Source organism: Capra hircus, chromosome 25, assembly GCF_001704415.2.
Source record: "Capra hircus breed San Clemente chromosome 25, ASM170441v1, whole genome shotgun sequence".
NCBI classification, from domain to species: Eukaryota; Metazoa; Chordata; class Mammalia; order Artiodactyla; family Bovidae; genus Capra; species Capra hircus.
Genome location: NC_030832.1, coordinates 32440762 through 32456886, shown reverse-complemented (window position 1 = coordinate 32456886; position 16125 = coordinate 32440762). Strand labels below are relative to the sequence as shown.

Sequence of the window (16125 nt, the reverse complement as noted above, 5' to 3'; positions counted from 1 at the left end):
AAGTAAACATCTGGGAGCCACCGGACTGGGCCTCCCCTGCCCTGGGGTGGGTGTCCGACACTCACCAGTGCGTGGTCGAACTTGAAGGTGCTGATGTAGTAGGCGGGGATGTCTGCGGCGGCCAAGGGCTCGGAGATCTGGGCCACGATGCCGCACTCATCTGGGGACAGAGGCGGGGACCACGCTCAGCCCTCCCCCTGCCACGTCGCCCAGCGCAGCCTCGGCCGTTCCCCAACAGGCCTCTTGGGCTCCTGCTTTTCTGCCTGGCCTCCTGGGGCTCCTGGCTGGACCCACAGGCCCCTCTGGTGGTTGCGCAGGCCTCATGCCTGCACTCCTGATGACTGTCCGTCCTGCTACGTGGTGGAGACTGGTTGTGTCCTAAGATTCTCAAACTACAAACACCTTCATTTTTATTTCTATAAAATAAGGCGGGAGGGAGATGAGGGTCTAGAATGGTGCCTTTCAAACAGTAGCTGCTGACCTGTTTGGGACATGAATTTAGAAGGCTGGTGACTAGCGCTTTATAAGGTGAAACAGGGGACTTCCCTGGTGGTCTGGTGGTTAAGAATCCGCCTGCCAATGCAGGGGACCCAGGTTCGATCCCTGATCTGGGAAGATTCCACATGCTGCGGGGCAACGAAGCCCTCGCACTGTAACGAGTGAAGACCCTGAGCCTGTGCTCCGCGACGAGGGAAGCCATCGCAATGCGAAGCCTGTACGCTGCGACTAGAGAGTAGCCCCTACTCGCTGCAACTAGAGAAAGCTCTCGGGCAGCAACACAGGCCCAGTGCAGCCAAAAACAAGTAAATAACACTAACAACAACAAAAGACAACGGGAAAGGGAAGGGCAAAGGGCTCGGACAGCACTTCCGTGGGTGCAGTTGCGCGAAAGCGTAGAGTTGTTAGGGTATGTGTGTGCTGGGCTGTGATGGAAAACACATTTCCTGCAAACCACGATCAGAAACACATGACATCTGCCAATCTAGAATCTTTCTGACTCTCAAAAACTTGGTTTTCTTGCGGGGCTATTTTTAAGTAGTTTTGGCCGTGCTGGGTCCTCATGGCTGCACGGGCTCTGCTCTACGTGCAGCAAGCGGGGGCTGCTCTCCCGCTGTGGACTTCTCACTGCCATGGCTTCTGCTGCAGAGCACGGGCTCTAGGGCGCGTAGGCTTCAGGGGCTGACACTCCCGCGCTCTAGAGAGCAGGCTCAATGGTTGTGGCTCCTGGGCTTAGTTGCTCTGCGGCATGCGGGATCCTCCCGGATCAGGGATTGAACCTGTGTCTCCTACACTGGCAGGTGGATTCTATACTACTGAGCCACTAGGGAAGCCGTGCATGGCTGTTTATAGCTATTAGCCTGGCGTTAAAACCCTCCACATTCCAGGAAGGTAGGTCCCATTGCTGCTTCTTATATGCCAAATGCCAGGACCCCTGGTGCCTGCCCATGAGGCCACTCAAAGCAGAACACTGCGACAGATGCTTCGAGTTTCACTCACTATCCCACCTGAATTCTCCCTTCATCCTTTCTCTTTTTCTGTAATGTTATTATACTGGGTGTGCTCTGGTAAACTCTAAACCAAATCTGGGAATAAAGAGAGGAGCTGATACGCATGGCTAATTATTAGAGAATGTATATAAAATGACGATGAGGCCTCTCACCCCAGTCAGAATGGACATCATTTAAAAGTCTACAAATAACAAATGGCGGGGAAGGTGGGGGAAAAAGGGAACCTTCCTATAATTGATGGTGAGAATGTAAGTTGATGCAGTCACTACGGAAAACAGATATGGAGGTTCCGCAGAAAACGAAAAGTAGAATTATCATGTGATCCAGCAATCCCACTCTGGGACATATATGTGGACAAAACTCTAATTTGAAAAGAAACACGCGTCCCTGTATTCACAGCAGCCAGGACACAGAAACGACTGAAATGTCCACTGACAGCTCAACGGATAAAGAAGGTGTGGTACGTCGGGATACTACAGAATACATCGGAATATACAACGGAATTCTACTCGGTCTTAAAAGAAAATGAAATAATGCCATGTGCAGCAGCAACATGGGTGGATCTAGAGATTATCATACTGAGAAGAAAATCAGGAAAGACAAGTATTATATGATACCGCTTATAGGTTAAATCTAAAATATGATACAAATGAACTAATCCGCAGACTTCCCTGGTGGTCCAGTGGTTAAGAATCCACCCGCCAGTGCAGGGGACACAAGTTCGATCCCTGCTCTGGGAAGGTTCCACATGCCAATGGGCAAGTAAGCCTGTGCGCCACCACTACTGAGCCTCGAGCCCGTGCTCTGCAATAAGAGGAACCACCACAGTGAGAGGCCTGAGCACCACAACTGGAGAGCACCCCCTGCTCAACTCGGCTAGAGGAAGCCCATGCATAGCAACAAGGACCTAGCCCAGTCCCCCCCGCCAAGGACACTGAACTCACTTACAAAACAGAAACAGGCTCACAGACACAGCAAACAAACATGGTTACCAGAGGGGAAAGGGGGTCAGTGGGGGGATAAATTAGAATGAGTATGGGATGAACAGATGCCCACTACTACATATAAAACAGTGTCGAACCCCAGGGGCTCACCAAATCCCAGGGGCTGTCCTCCAATCCGCACCATCTTCCAGAGCTCCCCAGATGCGCTCGTAAACAACAAATTACTAGGAAACCTTAAAAGGGAGCGAGAGACGTCAACCCCCAGACGCTGAGAGTGCTCCCTCCACCAGCTCTCCCTGGAACACTCCCTGTCACTGGGGTATTGATGCTGGGCTGGAACTCAGGGGCCCCAAGGACCCTCCAAGCCCTCAATCCACAGGCTCTGCACCTTCCCTCCTCCAGGGGTGGGCGGGCGGTCGGGGGCAGGTAGGCAAAGCTGGGATTGGGCTTTGGGAACAACTGCGCCCTTTGCTCAGGCTGGTCAGGGTACCCCTCCTCAGCTCCAGATTGGGGGATGGGGTGAGGGGATGAACAGCACTGGATAGCACTGGGTGACTCGGGGCCTTCGTCTCTGAGTGGCCTGTCATCTGTAAGCTGGGGCCGCTCACCTCTAATGAAGGGCTAGGGCGGGGACTTGTTAGGACCAAGTGGGTGATGGGCCCATCATCAGCCTCCACCCAGGGCCTGGCTCACCTCTGCTGGGTCTGCACGTCCATCACCAGGGAGATGTAGCCCTCGATGAGGGAGAAGGAGAAGAAGCGGATGTGATCACAGTCATCGCCGGACGCCAGGGGGTCCTTCACTCTGGGGGCCGGGGGAGACGGTGAGGGGTGTAGCGGGGGACCCCCTTCACCCTGACCCTCACCCGGCCCACCTGCCCTGCCTGTTAGCTACGGGGTGTCCGGAAAGGCACTGACCAAATCCTGGCTCTGACCCTGCCTTGCTGGGGGACCCTGAGCCACTGCCCCCTCACTGGTCTCCACACCTGTGAGATGCAGGTGATTCCACGGCATTCACGGGGGTGAGCACCGCACTTCACAGTGTTTAAGACCCAGCTGGCCCTCTGCATGGGCTATACTTGCCCCTTCCTGGACAGGGTTTCTCTGTCCCTGTGTTGGCCAGCATCTCAGGGCACAGTCTGTGGTCACTGCCAGCTTGCTGGCCCCTGATCCCACCCCACTTGGTGTTGGCCGAAACTTAAAATCTGCCCTGAGGAAAAATGCAAAGTTGTCATCCAGCAAATGAAAAAAACCTGAGTTCCTGGCTCTTCAAATGACTGGGCTTGCCCAGGAGCTCAGGGGACGCTGGGGTGTTCATAACATCTACATGTGGGCCTGGAGTTTCAACAAGTTTTGAGGTTTGCAATGAATCAATTCTCCCCTTTAAGAAAGGGGATTTGGGGTAGAGTCATGTCTCTCTTCTCAAGCTAGCTCCCAGGGCAGGCCTGTGCCTCCCTCCTCGGACTGTTTCTTCCCCCTCGGATTAGCTCCCAGGGCAGGCCTGTGGCTCCCCTCAGACTGGGGCTTGTAGGCAGATTCGTGTCTCCTTGGCCCACCCTGCAGCCCCTCACCCCCGAGGGGGCCCTCCCTACCCGTTGGAGTAAAACATGACGTCCATGAGGAGTGTGGCAACGGTGGGCAGCGTGTCGGGGTCCAGGCTGGTGACACAGAATCTGTTGCTCGGGCTGGACAGTGGGTGGATGACGGGCCTCTGGACTGTGGGAGCACAAATACGGGGGATGCTGAGGCCAGGAGGTGGCAAGGGGCCCGGGGGGGTGACGGTCAGCCAGTAGCTGCTCTGGGGAGGCCCGGCCCCAGTCACTTCTGCAGCTCCCAGCACCTGCTGCAGCTCTCCTAATTCTCTGGGCTCACCCCCCTAGACCCCTGGGCCTTTACACATGCCATGCCATCTGCCTGGAAAGCCCTTCCCAAACTTCACCACCTACCTTATTAGCTCCTACTTGTGCTGTATAAGTTTTTCAGCCTGAGAGTCACTGCCTCTGGGAGGCCCACACTGATACCCTGGGCTGGGTCAGCAGTGGCCCCTGGCTATTTCTGGCTGTGTCCACATCCACCGCCCTTTGGAGATCCTGAGTCTGAGGACTGTTGAACCATGTGATGCCTGGCCTTCAGCCGAGGCTCTGAGAATGGGGGTGCCCTGGGGCAGGACCTGGTCATTTCCTGAAGTTTCTCTGCACATTCCTCCCCTCCCTCAACCCACCCATCTTGGGCTTCACGAAGCCGTTGGTGATGCCGAGGTTCTCAGCCGCCACTGTCTCGCCATTGACGACCCGCAGGATGGTGAACTCTGATGACAAGGTGTGGGTAACGAAGGGCAGGTCCCGCTCACGCACCTGGGGACAAGGAGTCAATGAAGTGAGTGTACCATGATCCCCGGATGGAGTGGGGCTGGGGGCACCAGGCCCTTCACTCTGAAATTCTGTGCCCAGAACCAGTGTTCCCCTCCGGGCCTCCTGCTGTCCTGGTTGGGACAGGGGCACGTGGGACCAGGGACCTGGGACTAGGGGCACGTGACTCTCCAGGGACAGAGGGAGGCCCAGAGGGGAGAAGATGCTCCACCGAGGGCAGGGACGTGTGGGTCCATGCCCCACTCCCTTTAGAATGTGGTGCCGAACCTGCCCCGCCGACCACGCCCCCACGACCACGCCCCCACAGGCGAAGAGCACAAATAACACGGTGGCCAGGAATTACTGTCAGCTCTGCGACTGGACAGCGAGATCAAACCAGTCCATCCTACAGGAAATCAACCGTGAATATTCATGGGAAGGCCTGATGCTGAAGCTGAAGCTCCAATACTTTGGGCCACCTCACCCTGATGCTGGGCAAGATTGAGGGCAGGAGGAGTAAAGGGGCAGCAGAGGATGAGATGGTTGGATGGCATCACTGACTCAATGGACATGAGTTTGAGCAAACTCTGGGAGATAATGAAGGACAAGGAAGCCTGGGGTTGCAAAGAGTCACACATGATTTAGCAACTCAACAACTTTGACCAGAAACGCCTGCCCCCCTGGAGGAAGTGCTATGGGACTGGGGAGCCAGAAGTCTAGCTGTGAGGGCGTCCCACCCACGCATCTGGCATCCAGTTCAAACCAAACAGGGTCCACTCAAAGGGCAGGGAGTGCATGGAGCTAGAGCCTAGCCTGGGCCATGCTGACCCTGGACTGATGACCCCAAGGTCCCCTTGACCTGTCTCTGAGCAGACCATGAAATGGGGGCGGGGGCACAGAGTTTGCAGATCATGTTGGTGAGGGTGCCTGCGTCATGGCTTACCAGGATGAAGTCCGTCTGGTAGGTGGACAGCATGAACACCGAGATGTTCTGATCAGCCAGCGGGGCGATGACCGACTTGGCGATCTTGGTCACGCCGATGGGCTGGGAGCTGGAGAAGCTGCCGCCGCCAGACACCACATTGAGGGCCAGCCAGGTGGCGTCAGCCACGCTCAGGTGTTCCGAAGAGGGCAGTTCTGGAGGAGGACACAGAAGGCCGGCCTGTGACTGACGGGCCCCAGCTGTGTGACCTTGGCCAGTCCGCCCTCTGGACCCCAGTGCCCTCATCTGTCAGAGGAGGACGGGAGACTGGCCTCTGTCCCTCCTGGGAGGACCGAGCAGGGAAGACCTTCAGAGGAGTCTAGACGTGTTGGGCAGCTCAGTAGGGCGGGGGCCCTGGGGACAAGAGGTTTATCTGTGCTGGGCCTCAGTCCCCAGCTGTGAAGTGATGAGGACTCGGCAGCGATTCTGTGGTTTCTGGTTCTCACGACCCTTCCAGGTGCCAGGTCCTGCTATCATCTTATCCAGGTGGAACGGGTCCTATGGTTTTCAAACTGGGTTCCCAGGAACCTTCCGGTGGGGGGGGTGCTGGGGGTGAAGGGGAGGGAGGCCAGGAGAAGACAGGATGGAGGGCCTAAGATTTCTCTCCCTGCTTCTATCAGACCCATCACCCAAGTCCCTCCTGAGAGCCTAGGGATCCTGCCGGGGGGGCCCCACACGGCGGGATATGGTCAGGGGGCCAGTGATCCCGGAGTCTCCTTGACTAGCTTGTGAAGACCATCCTGCCCAGCCCGTCCTGCAGAGAGAGCACCCGGGGAGGCTACGCATGGGACATGGCACACGTGTGTGCAGCTGCACGGACAGGCAGCCACGGAACTCTCCGTGCATCACAGCTGTCTGTTCAAACCGACCCTGGACCAAGACTGTTATTTCACCCTATTCATGTGACAAACCAGAGCTCTGAGGGACTGGTGACTTAACCGAGATCACTTAGGGAAATAACAGAACCAGAGTTCAAACCCAGGTCTGCCTTATACACAGACTCTCACGCTCTGTGTGGGCATTGCATGGGAAGAAGGGGCAGGTCCCCAGTTGGCGCAGGGGCTAAGAAGAGGGGCCTGGAGCCTGGGGAGTTAAGGGGGCTCTCAGGATCATGACGACGCCCGAGGGAGGCTGTGCAGGACGGCTCTGGAGGCCTTACCCAGGCTCCTACCTGCCCAGCTCTGGTCGTCATGGCAACCACAGCCCAGGGAGCCCATTGGCCCTGCTGCCTGAGAAGGGCCAGTCCTCTGCTAGGCTGGCTGGAGAGGCAGGCTGCCTCCCAGAGAAGGGAAGGGGCTTGGGAGGTAGAGTGGGAAGAAAGGCTTTAAAAAAAAAAGGTTCTGATTTCGGGCTTCCACCTGTTACCTGGAGTGTCGGAAGAGAGACTTCTCAGCTCCAGGACCGCCAGAGGAATCACGGCCCCGCCAGAGCCAAGAGTCCCAGCTCAATTCTGAAATCCTACGGGGCCTGGAACTGGCCAGAGGGGACTTCCCAGGGACAGCATTGTGAGACCCCACCCGGCCATCTTTTTTTTTCTTTTGGTATTTTTGGCCTTGCCACGTGACATAGTAGCATAGTCCCTTGACCAGGGCCTGAACCTGGGTCTCTGCAGTGAAAACGCTGAATCCTAACCACCAGGCCACCAGGGAATCCCCCCAACGATGCCATCTTGAGCAAAGACAGCCCTAGGAGCCGCTGAGGGCTGGGGTGCCCCGACGGTCCCGTCAGCTAAAGCCATTTTATAAACATATTAATAAACAAGATATTAATAAACAGATTTAACAGGGAAAGTTTTAAAAAGTCCCTTTTCATGACGACTGAATCCCAAAAGCCTTCTTGGGAAAACTCTGGAGGGGTCCTTCCCGTAAGGGTCAGCTCACGCATCACGACCACGTTGACTGTCATGAACCTGCCCTCTGTCTGCCTCTTCCAAGCTCCTCGGGACTCAGAGCCGCCCGGCGGCTCCCAAGTCCTCTGGAGCAACCGCTGAAGTCCTCGTGACCTGGGAACCAGTGCTGCCCCAGAGGAAGTTCTGGGTTCAGGGAGACAGTCTACACCTATGCTGTCCAAGGCCACTCACCTCACATGGCTACGGGGCACGTGAGATGTGGTTAGTGCCACAGAAAAAAAAGACAGTCGAACGCTTTAATTTTGGTTCATTTAAGTCCCCACAGTCATATGGGGTGAGCAGCTGGTTGGAGCCTACAATTGGCCAATTAGCCCGTCGGCTCCCCCAGGGTAGCGGCCTCAGTGGCCTTTGTTTTCTGCCATTCTCAGCGCAGGGGGCACACGGAGGCTCCAAGTGAAGGGCTGGGGAGGGAGAGGGCGGCTGTCCCCACCTCTCTCTACTCGGCCCAGGCCCCTCTTCCCACTCCTCTACCTTCGCTGTTCCCTGCCCCGTCCCCCCAGCTTGGTCTCTGTGGTCAGGCTCCATCTCACTACCAGACCCGGGGTGCAGAGTACCCTCTGACATCATTTCATGCGCTCCTACACTCGACTTCCCAGGACGGGGCAAAGGGCCCCAGGGGAGCCAGTGCCATCCCTTTACATCGTCTGCCTCTCTGAATCCTCAGGGCAGAATGCTGTCCATTTGCTTAGAGACCCGGCTCAGGAGTCAGCCCCTCTCCCATTTCACAGACTACGAAACTGAGGCCCAGAGAGGGAGGCTGATGGGCAGGAGATCATGGTGTAAAGACGGGGGCACCTCATTCTGGCCTCGTGGCACGGCTTCCAGTCTCGCCTTGCCACCAGCCTATGGCGGGGTGTTGAGAAAACCCCTCTCGCAGGGCTGAGCTTCAGGACTGTCAAGCAGGGCGGGGTTCAGGCAGCTGACATTCCAGGGCCCCAGTTCTGACAGCGTGGTCCCACTGGCCCTGTAAGGCCTTTGCCTGGCAGGTGGAGTTTTGGCTGCCCCAGCCTCAGGCCTGCCCTTCCCTAGAGGAAAGGTGGACCATCTCAAGACTGAAAGGGGCTATTATTTCTGTCACTACCCATCACCCAAGGCCCTAAAAACAGCCTCTCAGAGCTGAGGACGGTCCCTGGTGGATTGCTGAGGCACCTGCCACCTCCCAGACCCCAGGTGGGCAGCTCTGTCGCTGGGAACCCCCCGCTCCTGACAGCGGGGCGTGCGGGTCCCTGCACTACGCGGCCATGCCCTCCGCACAGGCAGGCCAGGCCTTTTCCACCCCGCAGCATCAGGGTCAAGAGGCCTGGGGTCAGGTGGGCAGGGTTTCATCCTGGCTGCGTGACTCTGGACAAAACCACCATGTCTCAATTTCTTAAGCTTTCAAACGTGGGCTGCTGAAATTAGGATGGGCTCCAGAAGACGCCTGGAGGATTCTGTGAGATAAACCCCATCAGATGCTTAGCTAAGGGCCTGGTGTCTGAGGGCTCACCAAGCGCCAGAGTCTTTCTGTTTCAACAGGAGTTGGGGAAAATGTATCAATATCAAGAGTTTAACATGCGATTTCACTGTAAAGGAGTTACTTGTGGGACAAAGGAACAGTCATGGGTCTGAGCGTTCAACTCAAACGGACTTAAAACAAAGACCCAGGAACCACCTAAAAGTCCATGCTGGAGCCCAGCAGATGAACCCACAGTTCATCTATGACAGAAGGCCACAATCTGTTTAAAAAGCAGGTTTTCCACGGGACTTCCCTGGTGGGCCAGTGGTTAAGACTCCACGTCCCCAGGGCAGGTGGCACATGTTCTATCCCTCATTGGGGAACTAAGATCCCACATGCTGAATGGTGAGGCAAAAAAAAAAAAAAAAAAAAAAAAAGATGAACTCCATGGTACGCAAATTATATCTCAGTTTAAAAGATGGAAGAAAGATAGGGTCGGAACTTTGGTGATACCCTGAGGCACTGTATAAAAGACGGAAGAAAAGTTGTTACTGGCTCAGTCGTGTCCGACTCTTTGCCGCTCCCATGGGCTATAGCCTGCCAGGCTCCTCTGTCCGTGGAAATGTCCAGGCAAAAATACTGGAGTGGGTAGCCATTCCCTTTTCCAGGAGATCTTCCCGGCCCAGGGATCAAATCCAGGTCTCCTGCATTGCAGGTGGATCCTTTCCCGTCCGTGTCACCAGGAAAGAAAGATAATGGAAAATCACAGAAGGATGGTGACTACGGCTTGTTCCTATGGGAACAAGGACTGAGGAGGTTTGAAAGCCACGGTCCAGCCAAGCCCCCAGGGAGAAGCTCATACCAAGGAAGCCCTCCTCATCGACAATGATGGTGTAATCCTCCGGGGTCTCGGTCAGACTGAAGAACTTGCACCTGGGTGGACGGACAGACAGACACAGGATATTGTTAACTCCCAGCAGACCCTGTGGCAGCCGCCCACCCGTGACCCGGTGTACCCAGCGCTCTGACCCAGGCTGCTGGAGCAGGGTTGGGGGGTACTGATTCTTTCTCCCGCCAGTGCCCCAGCTCTGACTCAGGGGGTCTCAGAGAGGCCTAGAGATGACGGATCATTTCCTCCGCCACACCCAGTCTGTGGGAACCCCCGAGCTGGCCAGCCTCCAGGGTCACCTCTAGGCAGCTCTGGCGGGAACCATGCACATGAACTGTCTTTCCCGGCCTACCCAAACCCCTACATTCTGACCTCTAGGCCTCTGTCGCTGGGCTGTGTCCCCTGCCCATGGTCCCGGCCCCTCTCCTCACCAAGAGCCCCCACTGTCATTCAGGGCCTAAGTCATATTACCCCACCAAAAGCCCCGCCTTTAGGGGACCCTTCTTCCTTGTACAAGAGAGGGGTGTGGCCGTGTGTGCCATTTTGGGGCATGGATCCCTGAACCGCCTCTGGTAACACTGCTTAGCCTGGGGTGTAAGTTACTCATCCCCTATCCCAAGTGGGACCATCAATTTCCCAAGGCCAGGGAGGGTCCGGCAATCACCCTGTCCTTCTGTATCTCGTCCCTGCTGGTCTCAGCCCTGAGCACACTCTGGGCACCTGGCAGACAGGCTGGGTTCCGTGTCCAGGCTGCCCTTGGGCTGGGCTTTGAGGCTGTCACTGGGTGAGGGGGAGGGTTACCTCCTCTCACAACCTCTCTCCCTGCTCCCCATCCAGCTAGTGGCCCCCAGAACACCCCAGGCGCAGCGACAGGGAGACGGCACGCTCAGGCAGTGGTGTGTGGGAAACTGCCCACGGTCCTTTATTTTTCCAGTGTCACTGATCCCAAGAGTGAGGCTCAGCTCAGCTCGGGCTCTGCGCCCAACGTGTAAAACTCATCCATCATGGGAAGTCGTGACACAAAGAGGTCCAATGAGTAACCCTGGCAAGGGTCCGAACGGCACTTCTAAGAAGATTAAAATGGGAAAGGAATCCTGAAGTGTCATGGGATGGGGTGGCCAGAAGGTTACACAAACCTCTCTCCTCCTGGTTTCCTCTCTCCTGGCAGCCGCCCTCCAACACTGAAGCCTTGTCACCAGAACCCCCGCAGCGCCCTCTTTCCCTTTATGTTTTAAAAAATTAATTTAACTGGAGGATAATTACAATACTGTGGTGGCTTTTGCCATACACCGACATGAAGCAGCCACGGGGCACATGTGTCCCCCGATCCTGAATGCCCCCTCCCACCTCCCTCCCCTTTTCTCTTTAAGTTTTTCACAAGGCATGAGATCCCCCGGAACTGGTAGGAATGCAAAGTGGTACAGCTGTTAGGGAAAACGGTTTGTCAGTTTCTTACACAGTGAAACATACATGACCACAGGCAATCCCACTCCTGGGTATGGACTCAAGAGAAATGAAAACATGGCCACACAAACACCTGTATGCAAAATGTTTACAGCCTTTATCTGTAACCACCCTGAACTGCAAGCATTCCAAACATCCTCCTTGCAGCCGGAGAGCTGGGTAAACTGTGGCACGTCCATGCCAGGGAATACGAGTCAGCAACGACGAGGAGTGAGCGAGCGACTCCTGCAGTAATGTGGACGCAGCTCAAGAGCGCTGGGCTGCGGTAAAGCCACGCTCCACAGGCGAGCGTACTCTGTGCTTCCATTTATGTGAGATTCTGACTTGCCTTTCTCTTTAAATGAAACTTTTGATCTTGTATTGGAGTACAGCCGATTAACAACGTTTCGATAGTTTCAGGTGGACAGCAGAGGGACTCAGCCATACATATACATGCAGCCATTGTCCCCCAAACTCACCTCCCACCCAGGCTGCCACATAACACCGGGCAGAGTTCCCTGCTCTACAGGAGGACCTTGTAGGCTATCCATTTTAACTATAGCAGTGTATACCGTCCCAAAGTCCCTAACTATCCCACCACTCCCCCCACTCCCAGCAACCATAAATTTGTTTTCTAAGTCTGTGAGTCTCCTCCTGTTTTGTATCATGTCCTTTAGATCCCACATATAAGGGATGTCATACAATGTTTCTGCTTCTCTGACTTACTTCTGTGTGACATTCTGGAAGAGGCAAAACTGTAAGGATGGAGACCAGAACAGATCCCTGGTTGCCTGGGGCTGGGTTGGGGTTGATGTCTGAGTCACCAGGAACTTTCTGGGGTGAAGGAGGTGTTTGGTTTCTTTTTTAAAAAATTATTTATGGCTGTGCTGGGTCTTCTTTGCTGGGCAAAGGCTTTCTCTAGTTGCAGCAAGCAGGGGCTACTCTCTAGCTGTGCTGCGCGGGCTTCTCATCACCGTGGCTCCTCTTGCTGTGGAGCGTGAGGTCTAGGCACACAGGCTTCAGTAGCTGTGGCTTGTGGACTGAGTTGCTCTGAGGCATGTGAAATCTTTCTGGACCAGGGATCGAACTCATGACCCCTGGTGGATTCTTAACCATTGGACCACAAAGGAAGTCTGGTGTTTGGATTCGCGATCGTTGTGGTGGCGACGAGATTGTACACGTTTTTCAAAACGGAAAGACCTATACCCTAAGAAGAGTGACTTTTACCGTATATCTAGATTATACGGCCATGAACCCGGAGTTGAGAAAAGTGCTGGTGCCAGAGTCATAAATGAGTGGCACCCTTCCCCCTCCTTGACATTCAGCTCACCCAGCAGCACACACTGTTCAATTTCCCTCCAGGTCTTTGGTTTTCAAATTACATCTCTTGCCCCTGCCTGTCCCACATCCAATTTGCAACTATTGCCTGGACAAGCAAAATCTGTAATTGCTGGGGGACAGCAGCACATTAGCACCTTAGTGAGTGGCAATCGCTGGTCTGGCCTAGTTCCTTCCTGGGGACCCCCTCTCCCCAGCCATCACCAGAATGCCACAAGTACGCACACCCTGGGTCCGGGGGGCGGGCAACTCGGCCATCCGAGAGCCCTGGGAAGGCAGAGGGATGTGGTGCTTGCTCCTGGTGCCCTCTTGGCGGTGAGGGATGCTCCAGAAATAGACCGTATAAATGACCCCGAGGGCGTAAACACCGGCAGAAGGCAACATCGGCCTCTGTATAAATGGGGGTATGACTATGCTGTTGACGGGACCCGCGGCTGAGGGCCAGCTGGTAGACATCCATCTCGGAATGTGCACCTTGGCATGGGCAGGCCTCTGGGAGGGCGAGTTGGCCAGAGGGACCTACAGCTACTCCTCTGGTCAAACTCAGGAGGACCTAGTCTCATATTCCCGCCACCCTCCCCACACATCCTACACGTCTCTGAGCTCACCCCATCTCTACCCCCCTCAGTCGCTCTGAGATCTGTTTTTGCCTTTCTCCATCACTCTCCTCCACATGAATGCGTGCCTAGAAGCCTCTCCAGAACTCTTGCCTGTTTCATCTCATGCATCCAAAGGCTGACAAATATTCTTTCCACTGCCCGGCACCCCCTTCCCTGTTCTTTGGCTGGACACGTGCTGCTCATACTTCAAGACTCAGTTTAAGCACCTTCTTTGGGGTGAAATCTTTTCTAACTGGCACCGGCCACCTCCTCTGTCTCACTTCCCATCATAGGAGGGGTCCTCCCTGGATGTTAAAGCCATCGTGGACAGCTAGGCTTGCTGGTGCATCACACCTTTAGGGGACAGTTCATTCATCTCAGAGTGTGTGTGAAGGATGCCTGTAAGAGTTGGGCAGTGCACAACCTGTACAACTGCACATGATGGTCCTGAGTGCCTTCCACAGTCTAGTCCAGGTAACACTTGTTTCCCCCAGTGGATGATATAAGCTCTCAAAGGGAAGGACGATGGGTTCTCTGTACATGTATCTTGTACCTGACATGGGCTGGACAGAGTGTTGATACTCAAAGTCTGATGAGCAGAAGAGTGAACTGTGGCCACATACCTGCCCCCAAAGTCAGAGAAGCCCCGATCAGAGCAACCCCTGCCTGTCCTTGTGTGCCACTGCTTTGACTCACCCCGCCTCTGGGAGACACTCGAGTCTCCAGTCCCAGCTCCATGCTCTCTAACGAGCTGTGGCTAAGCCCATTCCCCAGATGCCGGGCCTCGGTGTTTGTGGCGTCTCTGTGCTTTGTCTAAGGAGCCGGAGAGAGGAACAAGACCCAGCAATTACCCAGGCTGCTGCTGAGTGCTGTTAGGAAATCCGAGGAGGAAGGGACGCATTTGCCCTCTAGATGCCCTCATGGTGCTAAGGAACAGGATGAAATAACAGGGTTAGAGAGAGCCGCCTGGGAGAGCGGGAAAAGGACCAAGGTCCCGGAGTCAAGAGGTCCGAGTTCCAGTCCCAGTCTGGTGCCGGGGGGGTGGTGAACCCTGGGCTGCCTCATTCCTCTGTACGTGTCCAGTGAAGGACATGTTCAAGGCAGACTAGGTTTCCTGTAGCTCCAGCTTGGGCAAGAAGGGCACAGGCCCCGTGGAACCCTGCCAGCTCCACAGCAAGGTGGATCTCAAAGGGCCTGGTGACAAGGCGTGGAGAGACGATCCCAGGACCATCAAATCTGTCTGGGAAAAGCTTTTCAAGGGCAGGTAAAAATCCCATCCAGCTCTGATCAGAACCCAAGACAGATCTGTTGCCCAGGCAGCTGGGCAGGTGGCAACATCACACCTCTGGGGGGAGGGCTCACTCATCGCACAGTCCGTGTGAAGAGCACCCTCAGGGTTGGGCAGTGCACGACCTGTGCAACTGTGTGTGATGGTCGACTGGCAAGGAGGGGTCAGGTAGAGTCCTGGGCAATGTAGGAGGGAGACTGGGAACAACAGACACTTCTGGTTCACTGTGGTTCAGGACACACTCCAAGAATTGTAATGCAAGTCCCCTGTCCAGGAGATGCCAACACATCCTCGGGCTCTGTGAACAAAGCACGGGTGCTTGGTAGTACTGGAGGCCACACGAGAAAGTCTATGTCTGTTCAGAGACTCACAGGCCTGGTAGAGCGCGCCCAGGAGAAACGAGGGGACCTTAGACTGCACCCCCTTCCCGCCTGGAGGAAGAGTCCAGCTGCCATCTTTAAATCTCTGTGGCTGCTCTGGACCGGGGAAGGGAACAGTGCTGCTGTCTATGGCTGTGTGACCTCTGGCAAGTTACTTAACCTCTCTGTGCCTCAGTTTTGTCACGTGTACAGTGAGGATGATGACAGTGCCCACTTACTAGGGTTGCTGCTTAAGAATAAATGAGTGTATACCCAGCACGACCATGGTAAGCACTCAATATGTTGGCCATTTTTCCTTCTCGGAGAACAGAGGCAGCTGCGGCGGGGGACCATGGGGAGGCCAGCTTGCGATGGCAGTTAGAAGAGCTCTAGAGCCAAATGAGGGCTTCTTCAGTGGCTCAGTGGTAAAGAATGCACCTGCAGTGCAGGAGGGATGAGGGTTCGACCTCTAGGTTCGGAAGATCCCCCCTGGAGGAGGAAACGGCAACTCACTCCAGTATTCTTGCCTGGGAAATCCCCATGGATAGAGGAGCCTGGCGGACTATAGTCCGTTGGGTCACAAAGAGTCAGACATGACTGAGCAACTGAGCATGAGCAAAGCCAAATGGGCTACAGAGACCAGGAGGGAGTGAGATGCTACCTTTCTGAGGGGCTGAGCCCCAGGCTGGTGGGCTTCAGAGATGATGCTACATTGATGGGGAGGATGGATTAAACCACCTCCAAGGTTCTGGGGAGTGCCGAGTCTCTGGATTACTTGAGACACCTGGTCCTTATATGCTGACCCCAAGCAACAAGCTTTGGCTGAAGTTTCCATTCACCTTCCCAGTAGTCCGGCACCCATCAGGTAGCCAGCAAAGGGATGATGGTCTATGATGGGAGAAACCAACTCAGCCTGCAATTCCTAGTGGATCTGCTGGAGCCAAACCCACTCCCTGGTCCCAGCTACCTGACACACCATGCTGGGACCTCTAGAATCTTCAGACATTCAGCATGTCTGAGCACATGGACTGTCCAGATCAGGGGAGCCAGGGAGGTGGTCTCACACATCACCATTGGGTGGGAG

The 16125-nt window shown here is 55.3% G+C and overlaps 1 protein-coding gene across 1 annotated transcript in view; it reads right to left on the bottom strand.

The window, feature by feature from the left end:
• GATSL2 (GATS protein like 2) overlaps positions 1 to 16125 on the bottom strand; it is a 53088-nt gene that overhangs the window by 5701 nt on the left and 31262 nt on the right. Inside the window, exons 2-8 of the mRNA XM_005698034.3 lie at positions 9988 to 10058; positions 5743 to 5936; positions 4673 to 4805; positions 4044 to 4167; positions 3146 to 3256; positions 2603 to 2685; positions 66 to 160 (exon numbers count right to left, since the gene is read on the bottom strand). Of these exons, the coding sequence (XP_005698091.2) occupies positions 66 to 160; positions 2603 to 2685; positions 3146 to 3256; positions 4044 to 4167; positions 4673 to 4805; positions 5743 to 5936; positions 9988 to 10058 (811 nt within the window). The remainder of the gene's footprint in view (positions 1 to 65; positions 161 to 2602; positions 2686 to 3145; positions 3257 to 4043; positions 4168 to 4672; positions 4806 to 5742; positions 5937 to 9987; positions 10059 to 16125) is intronic.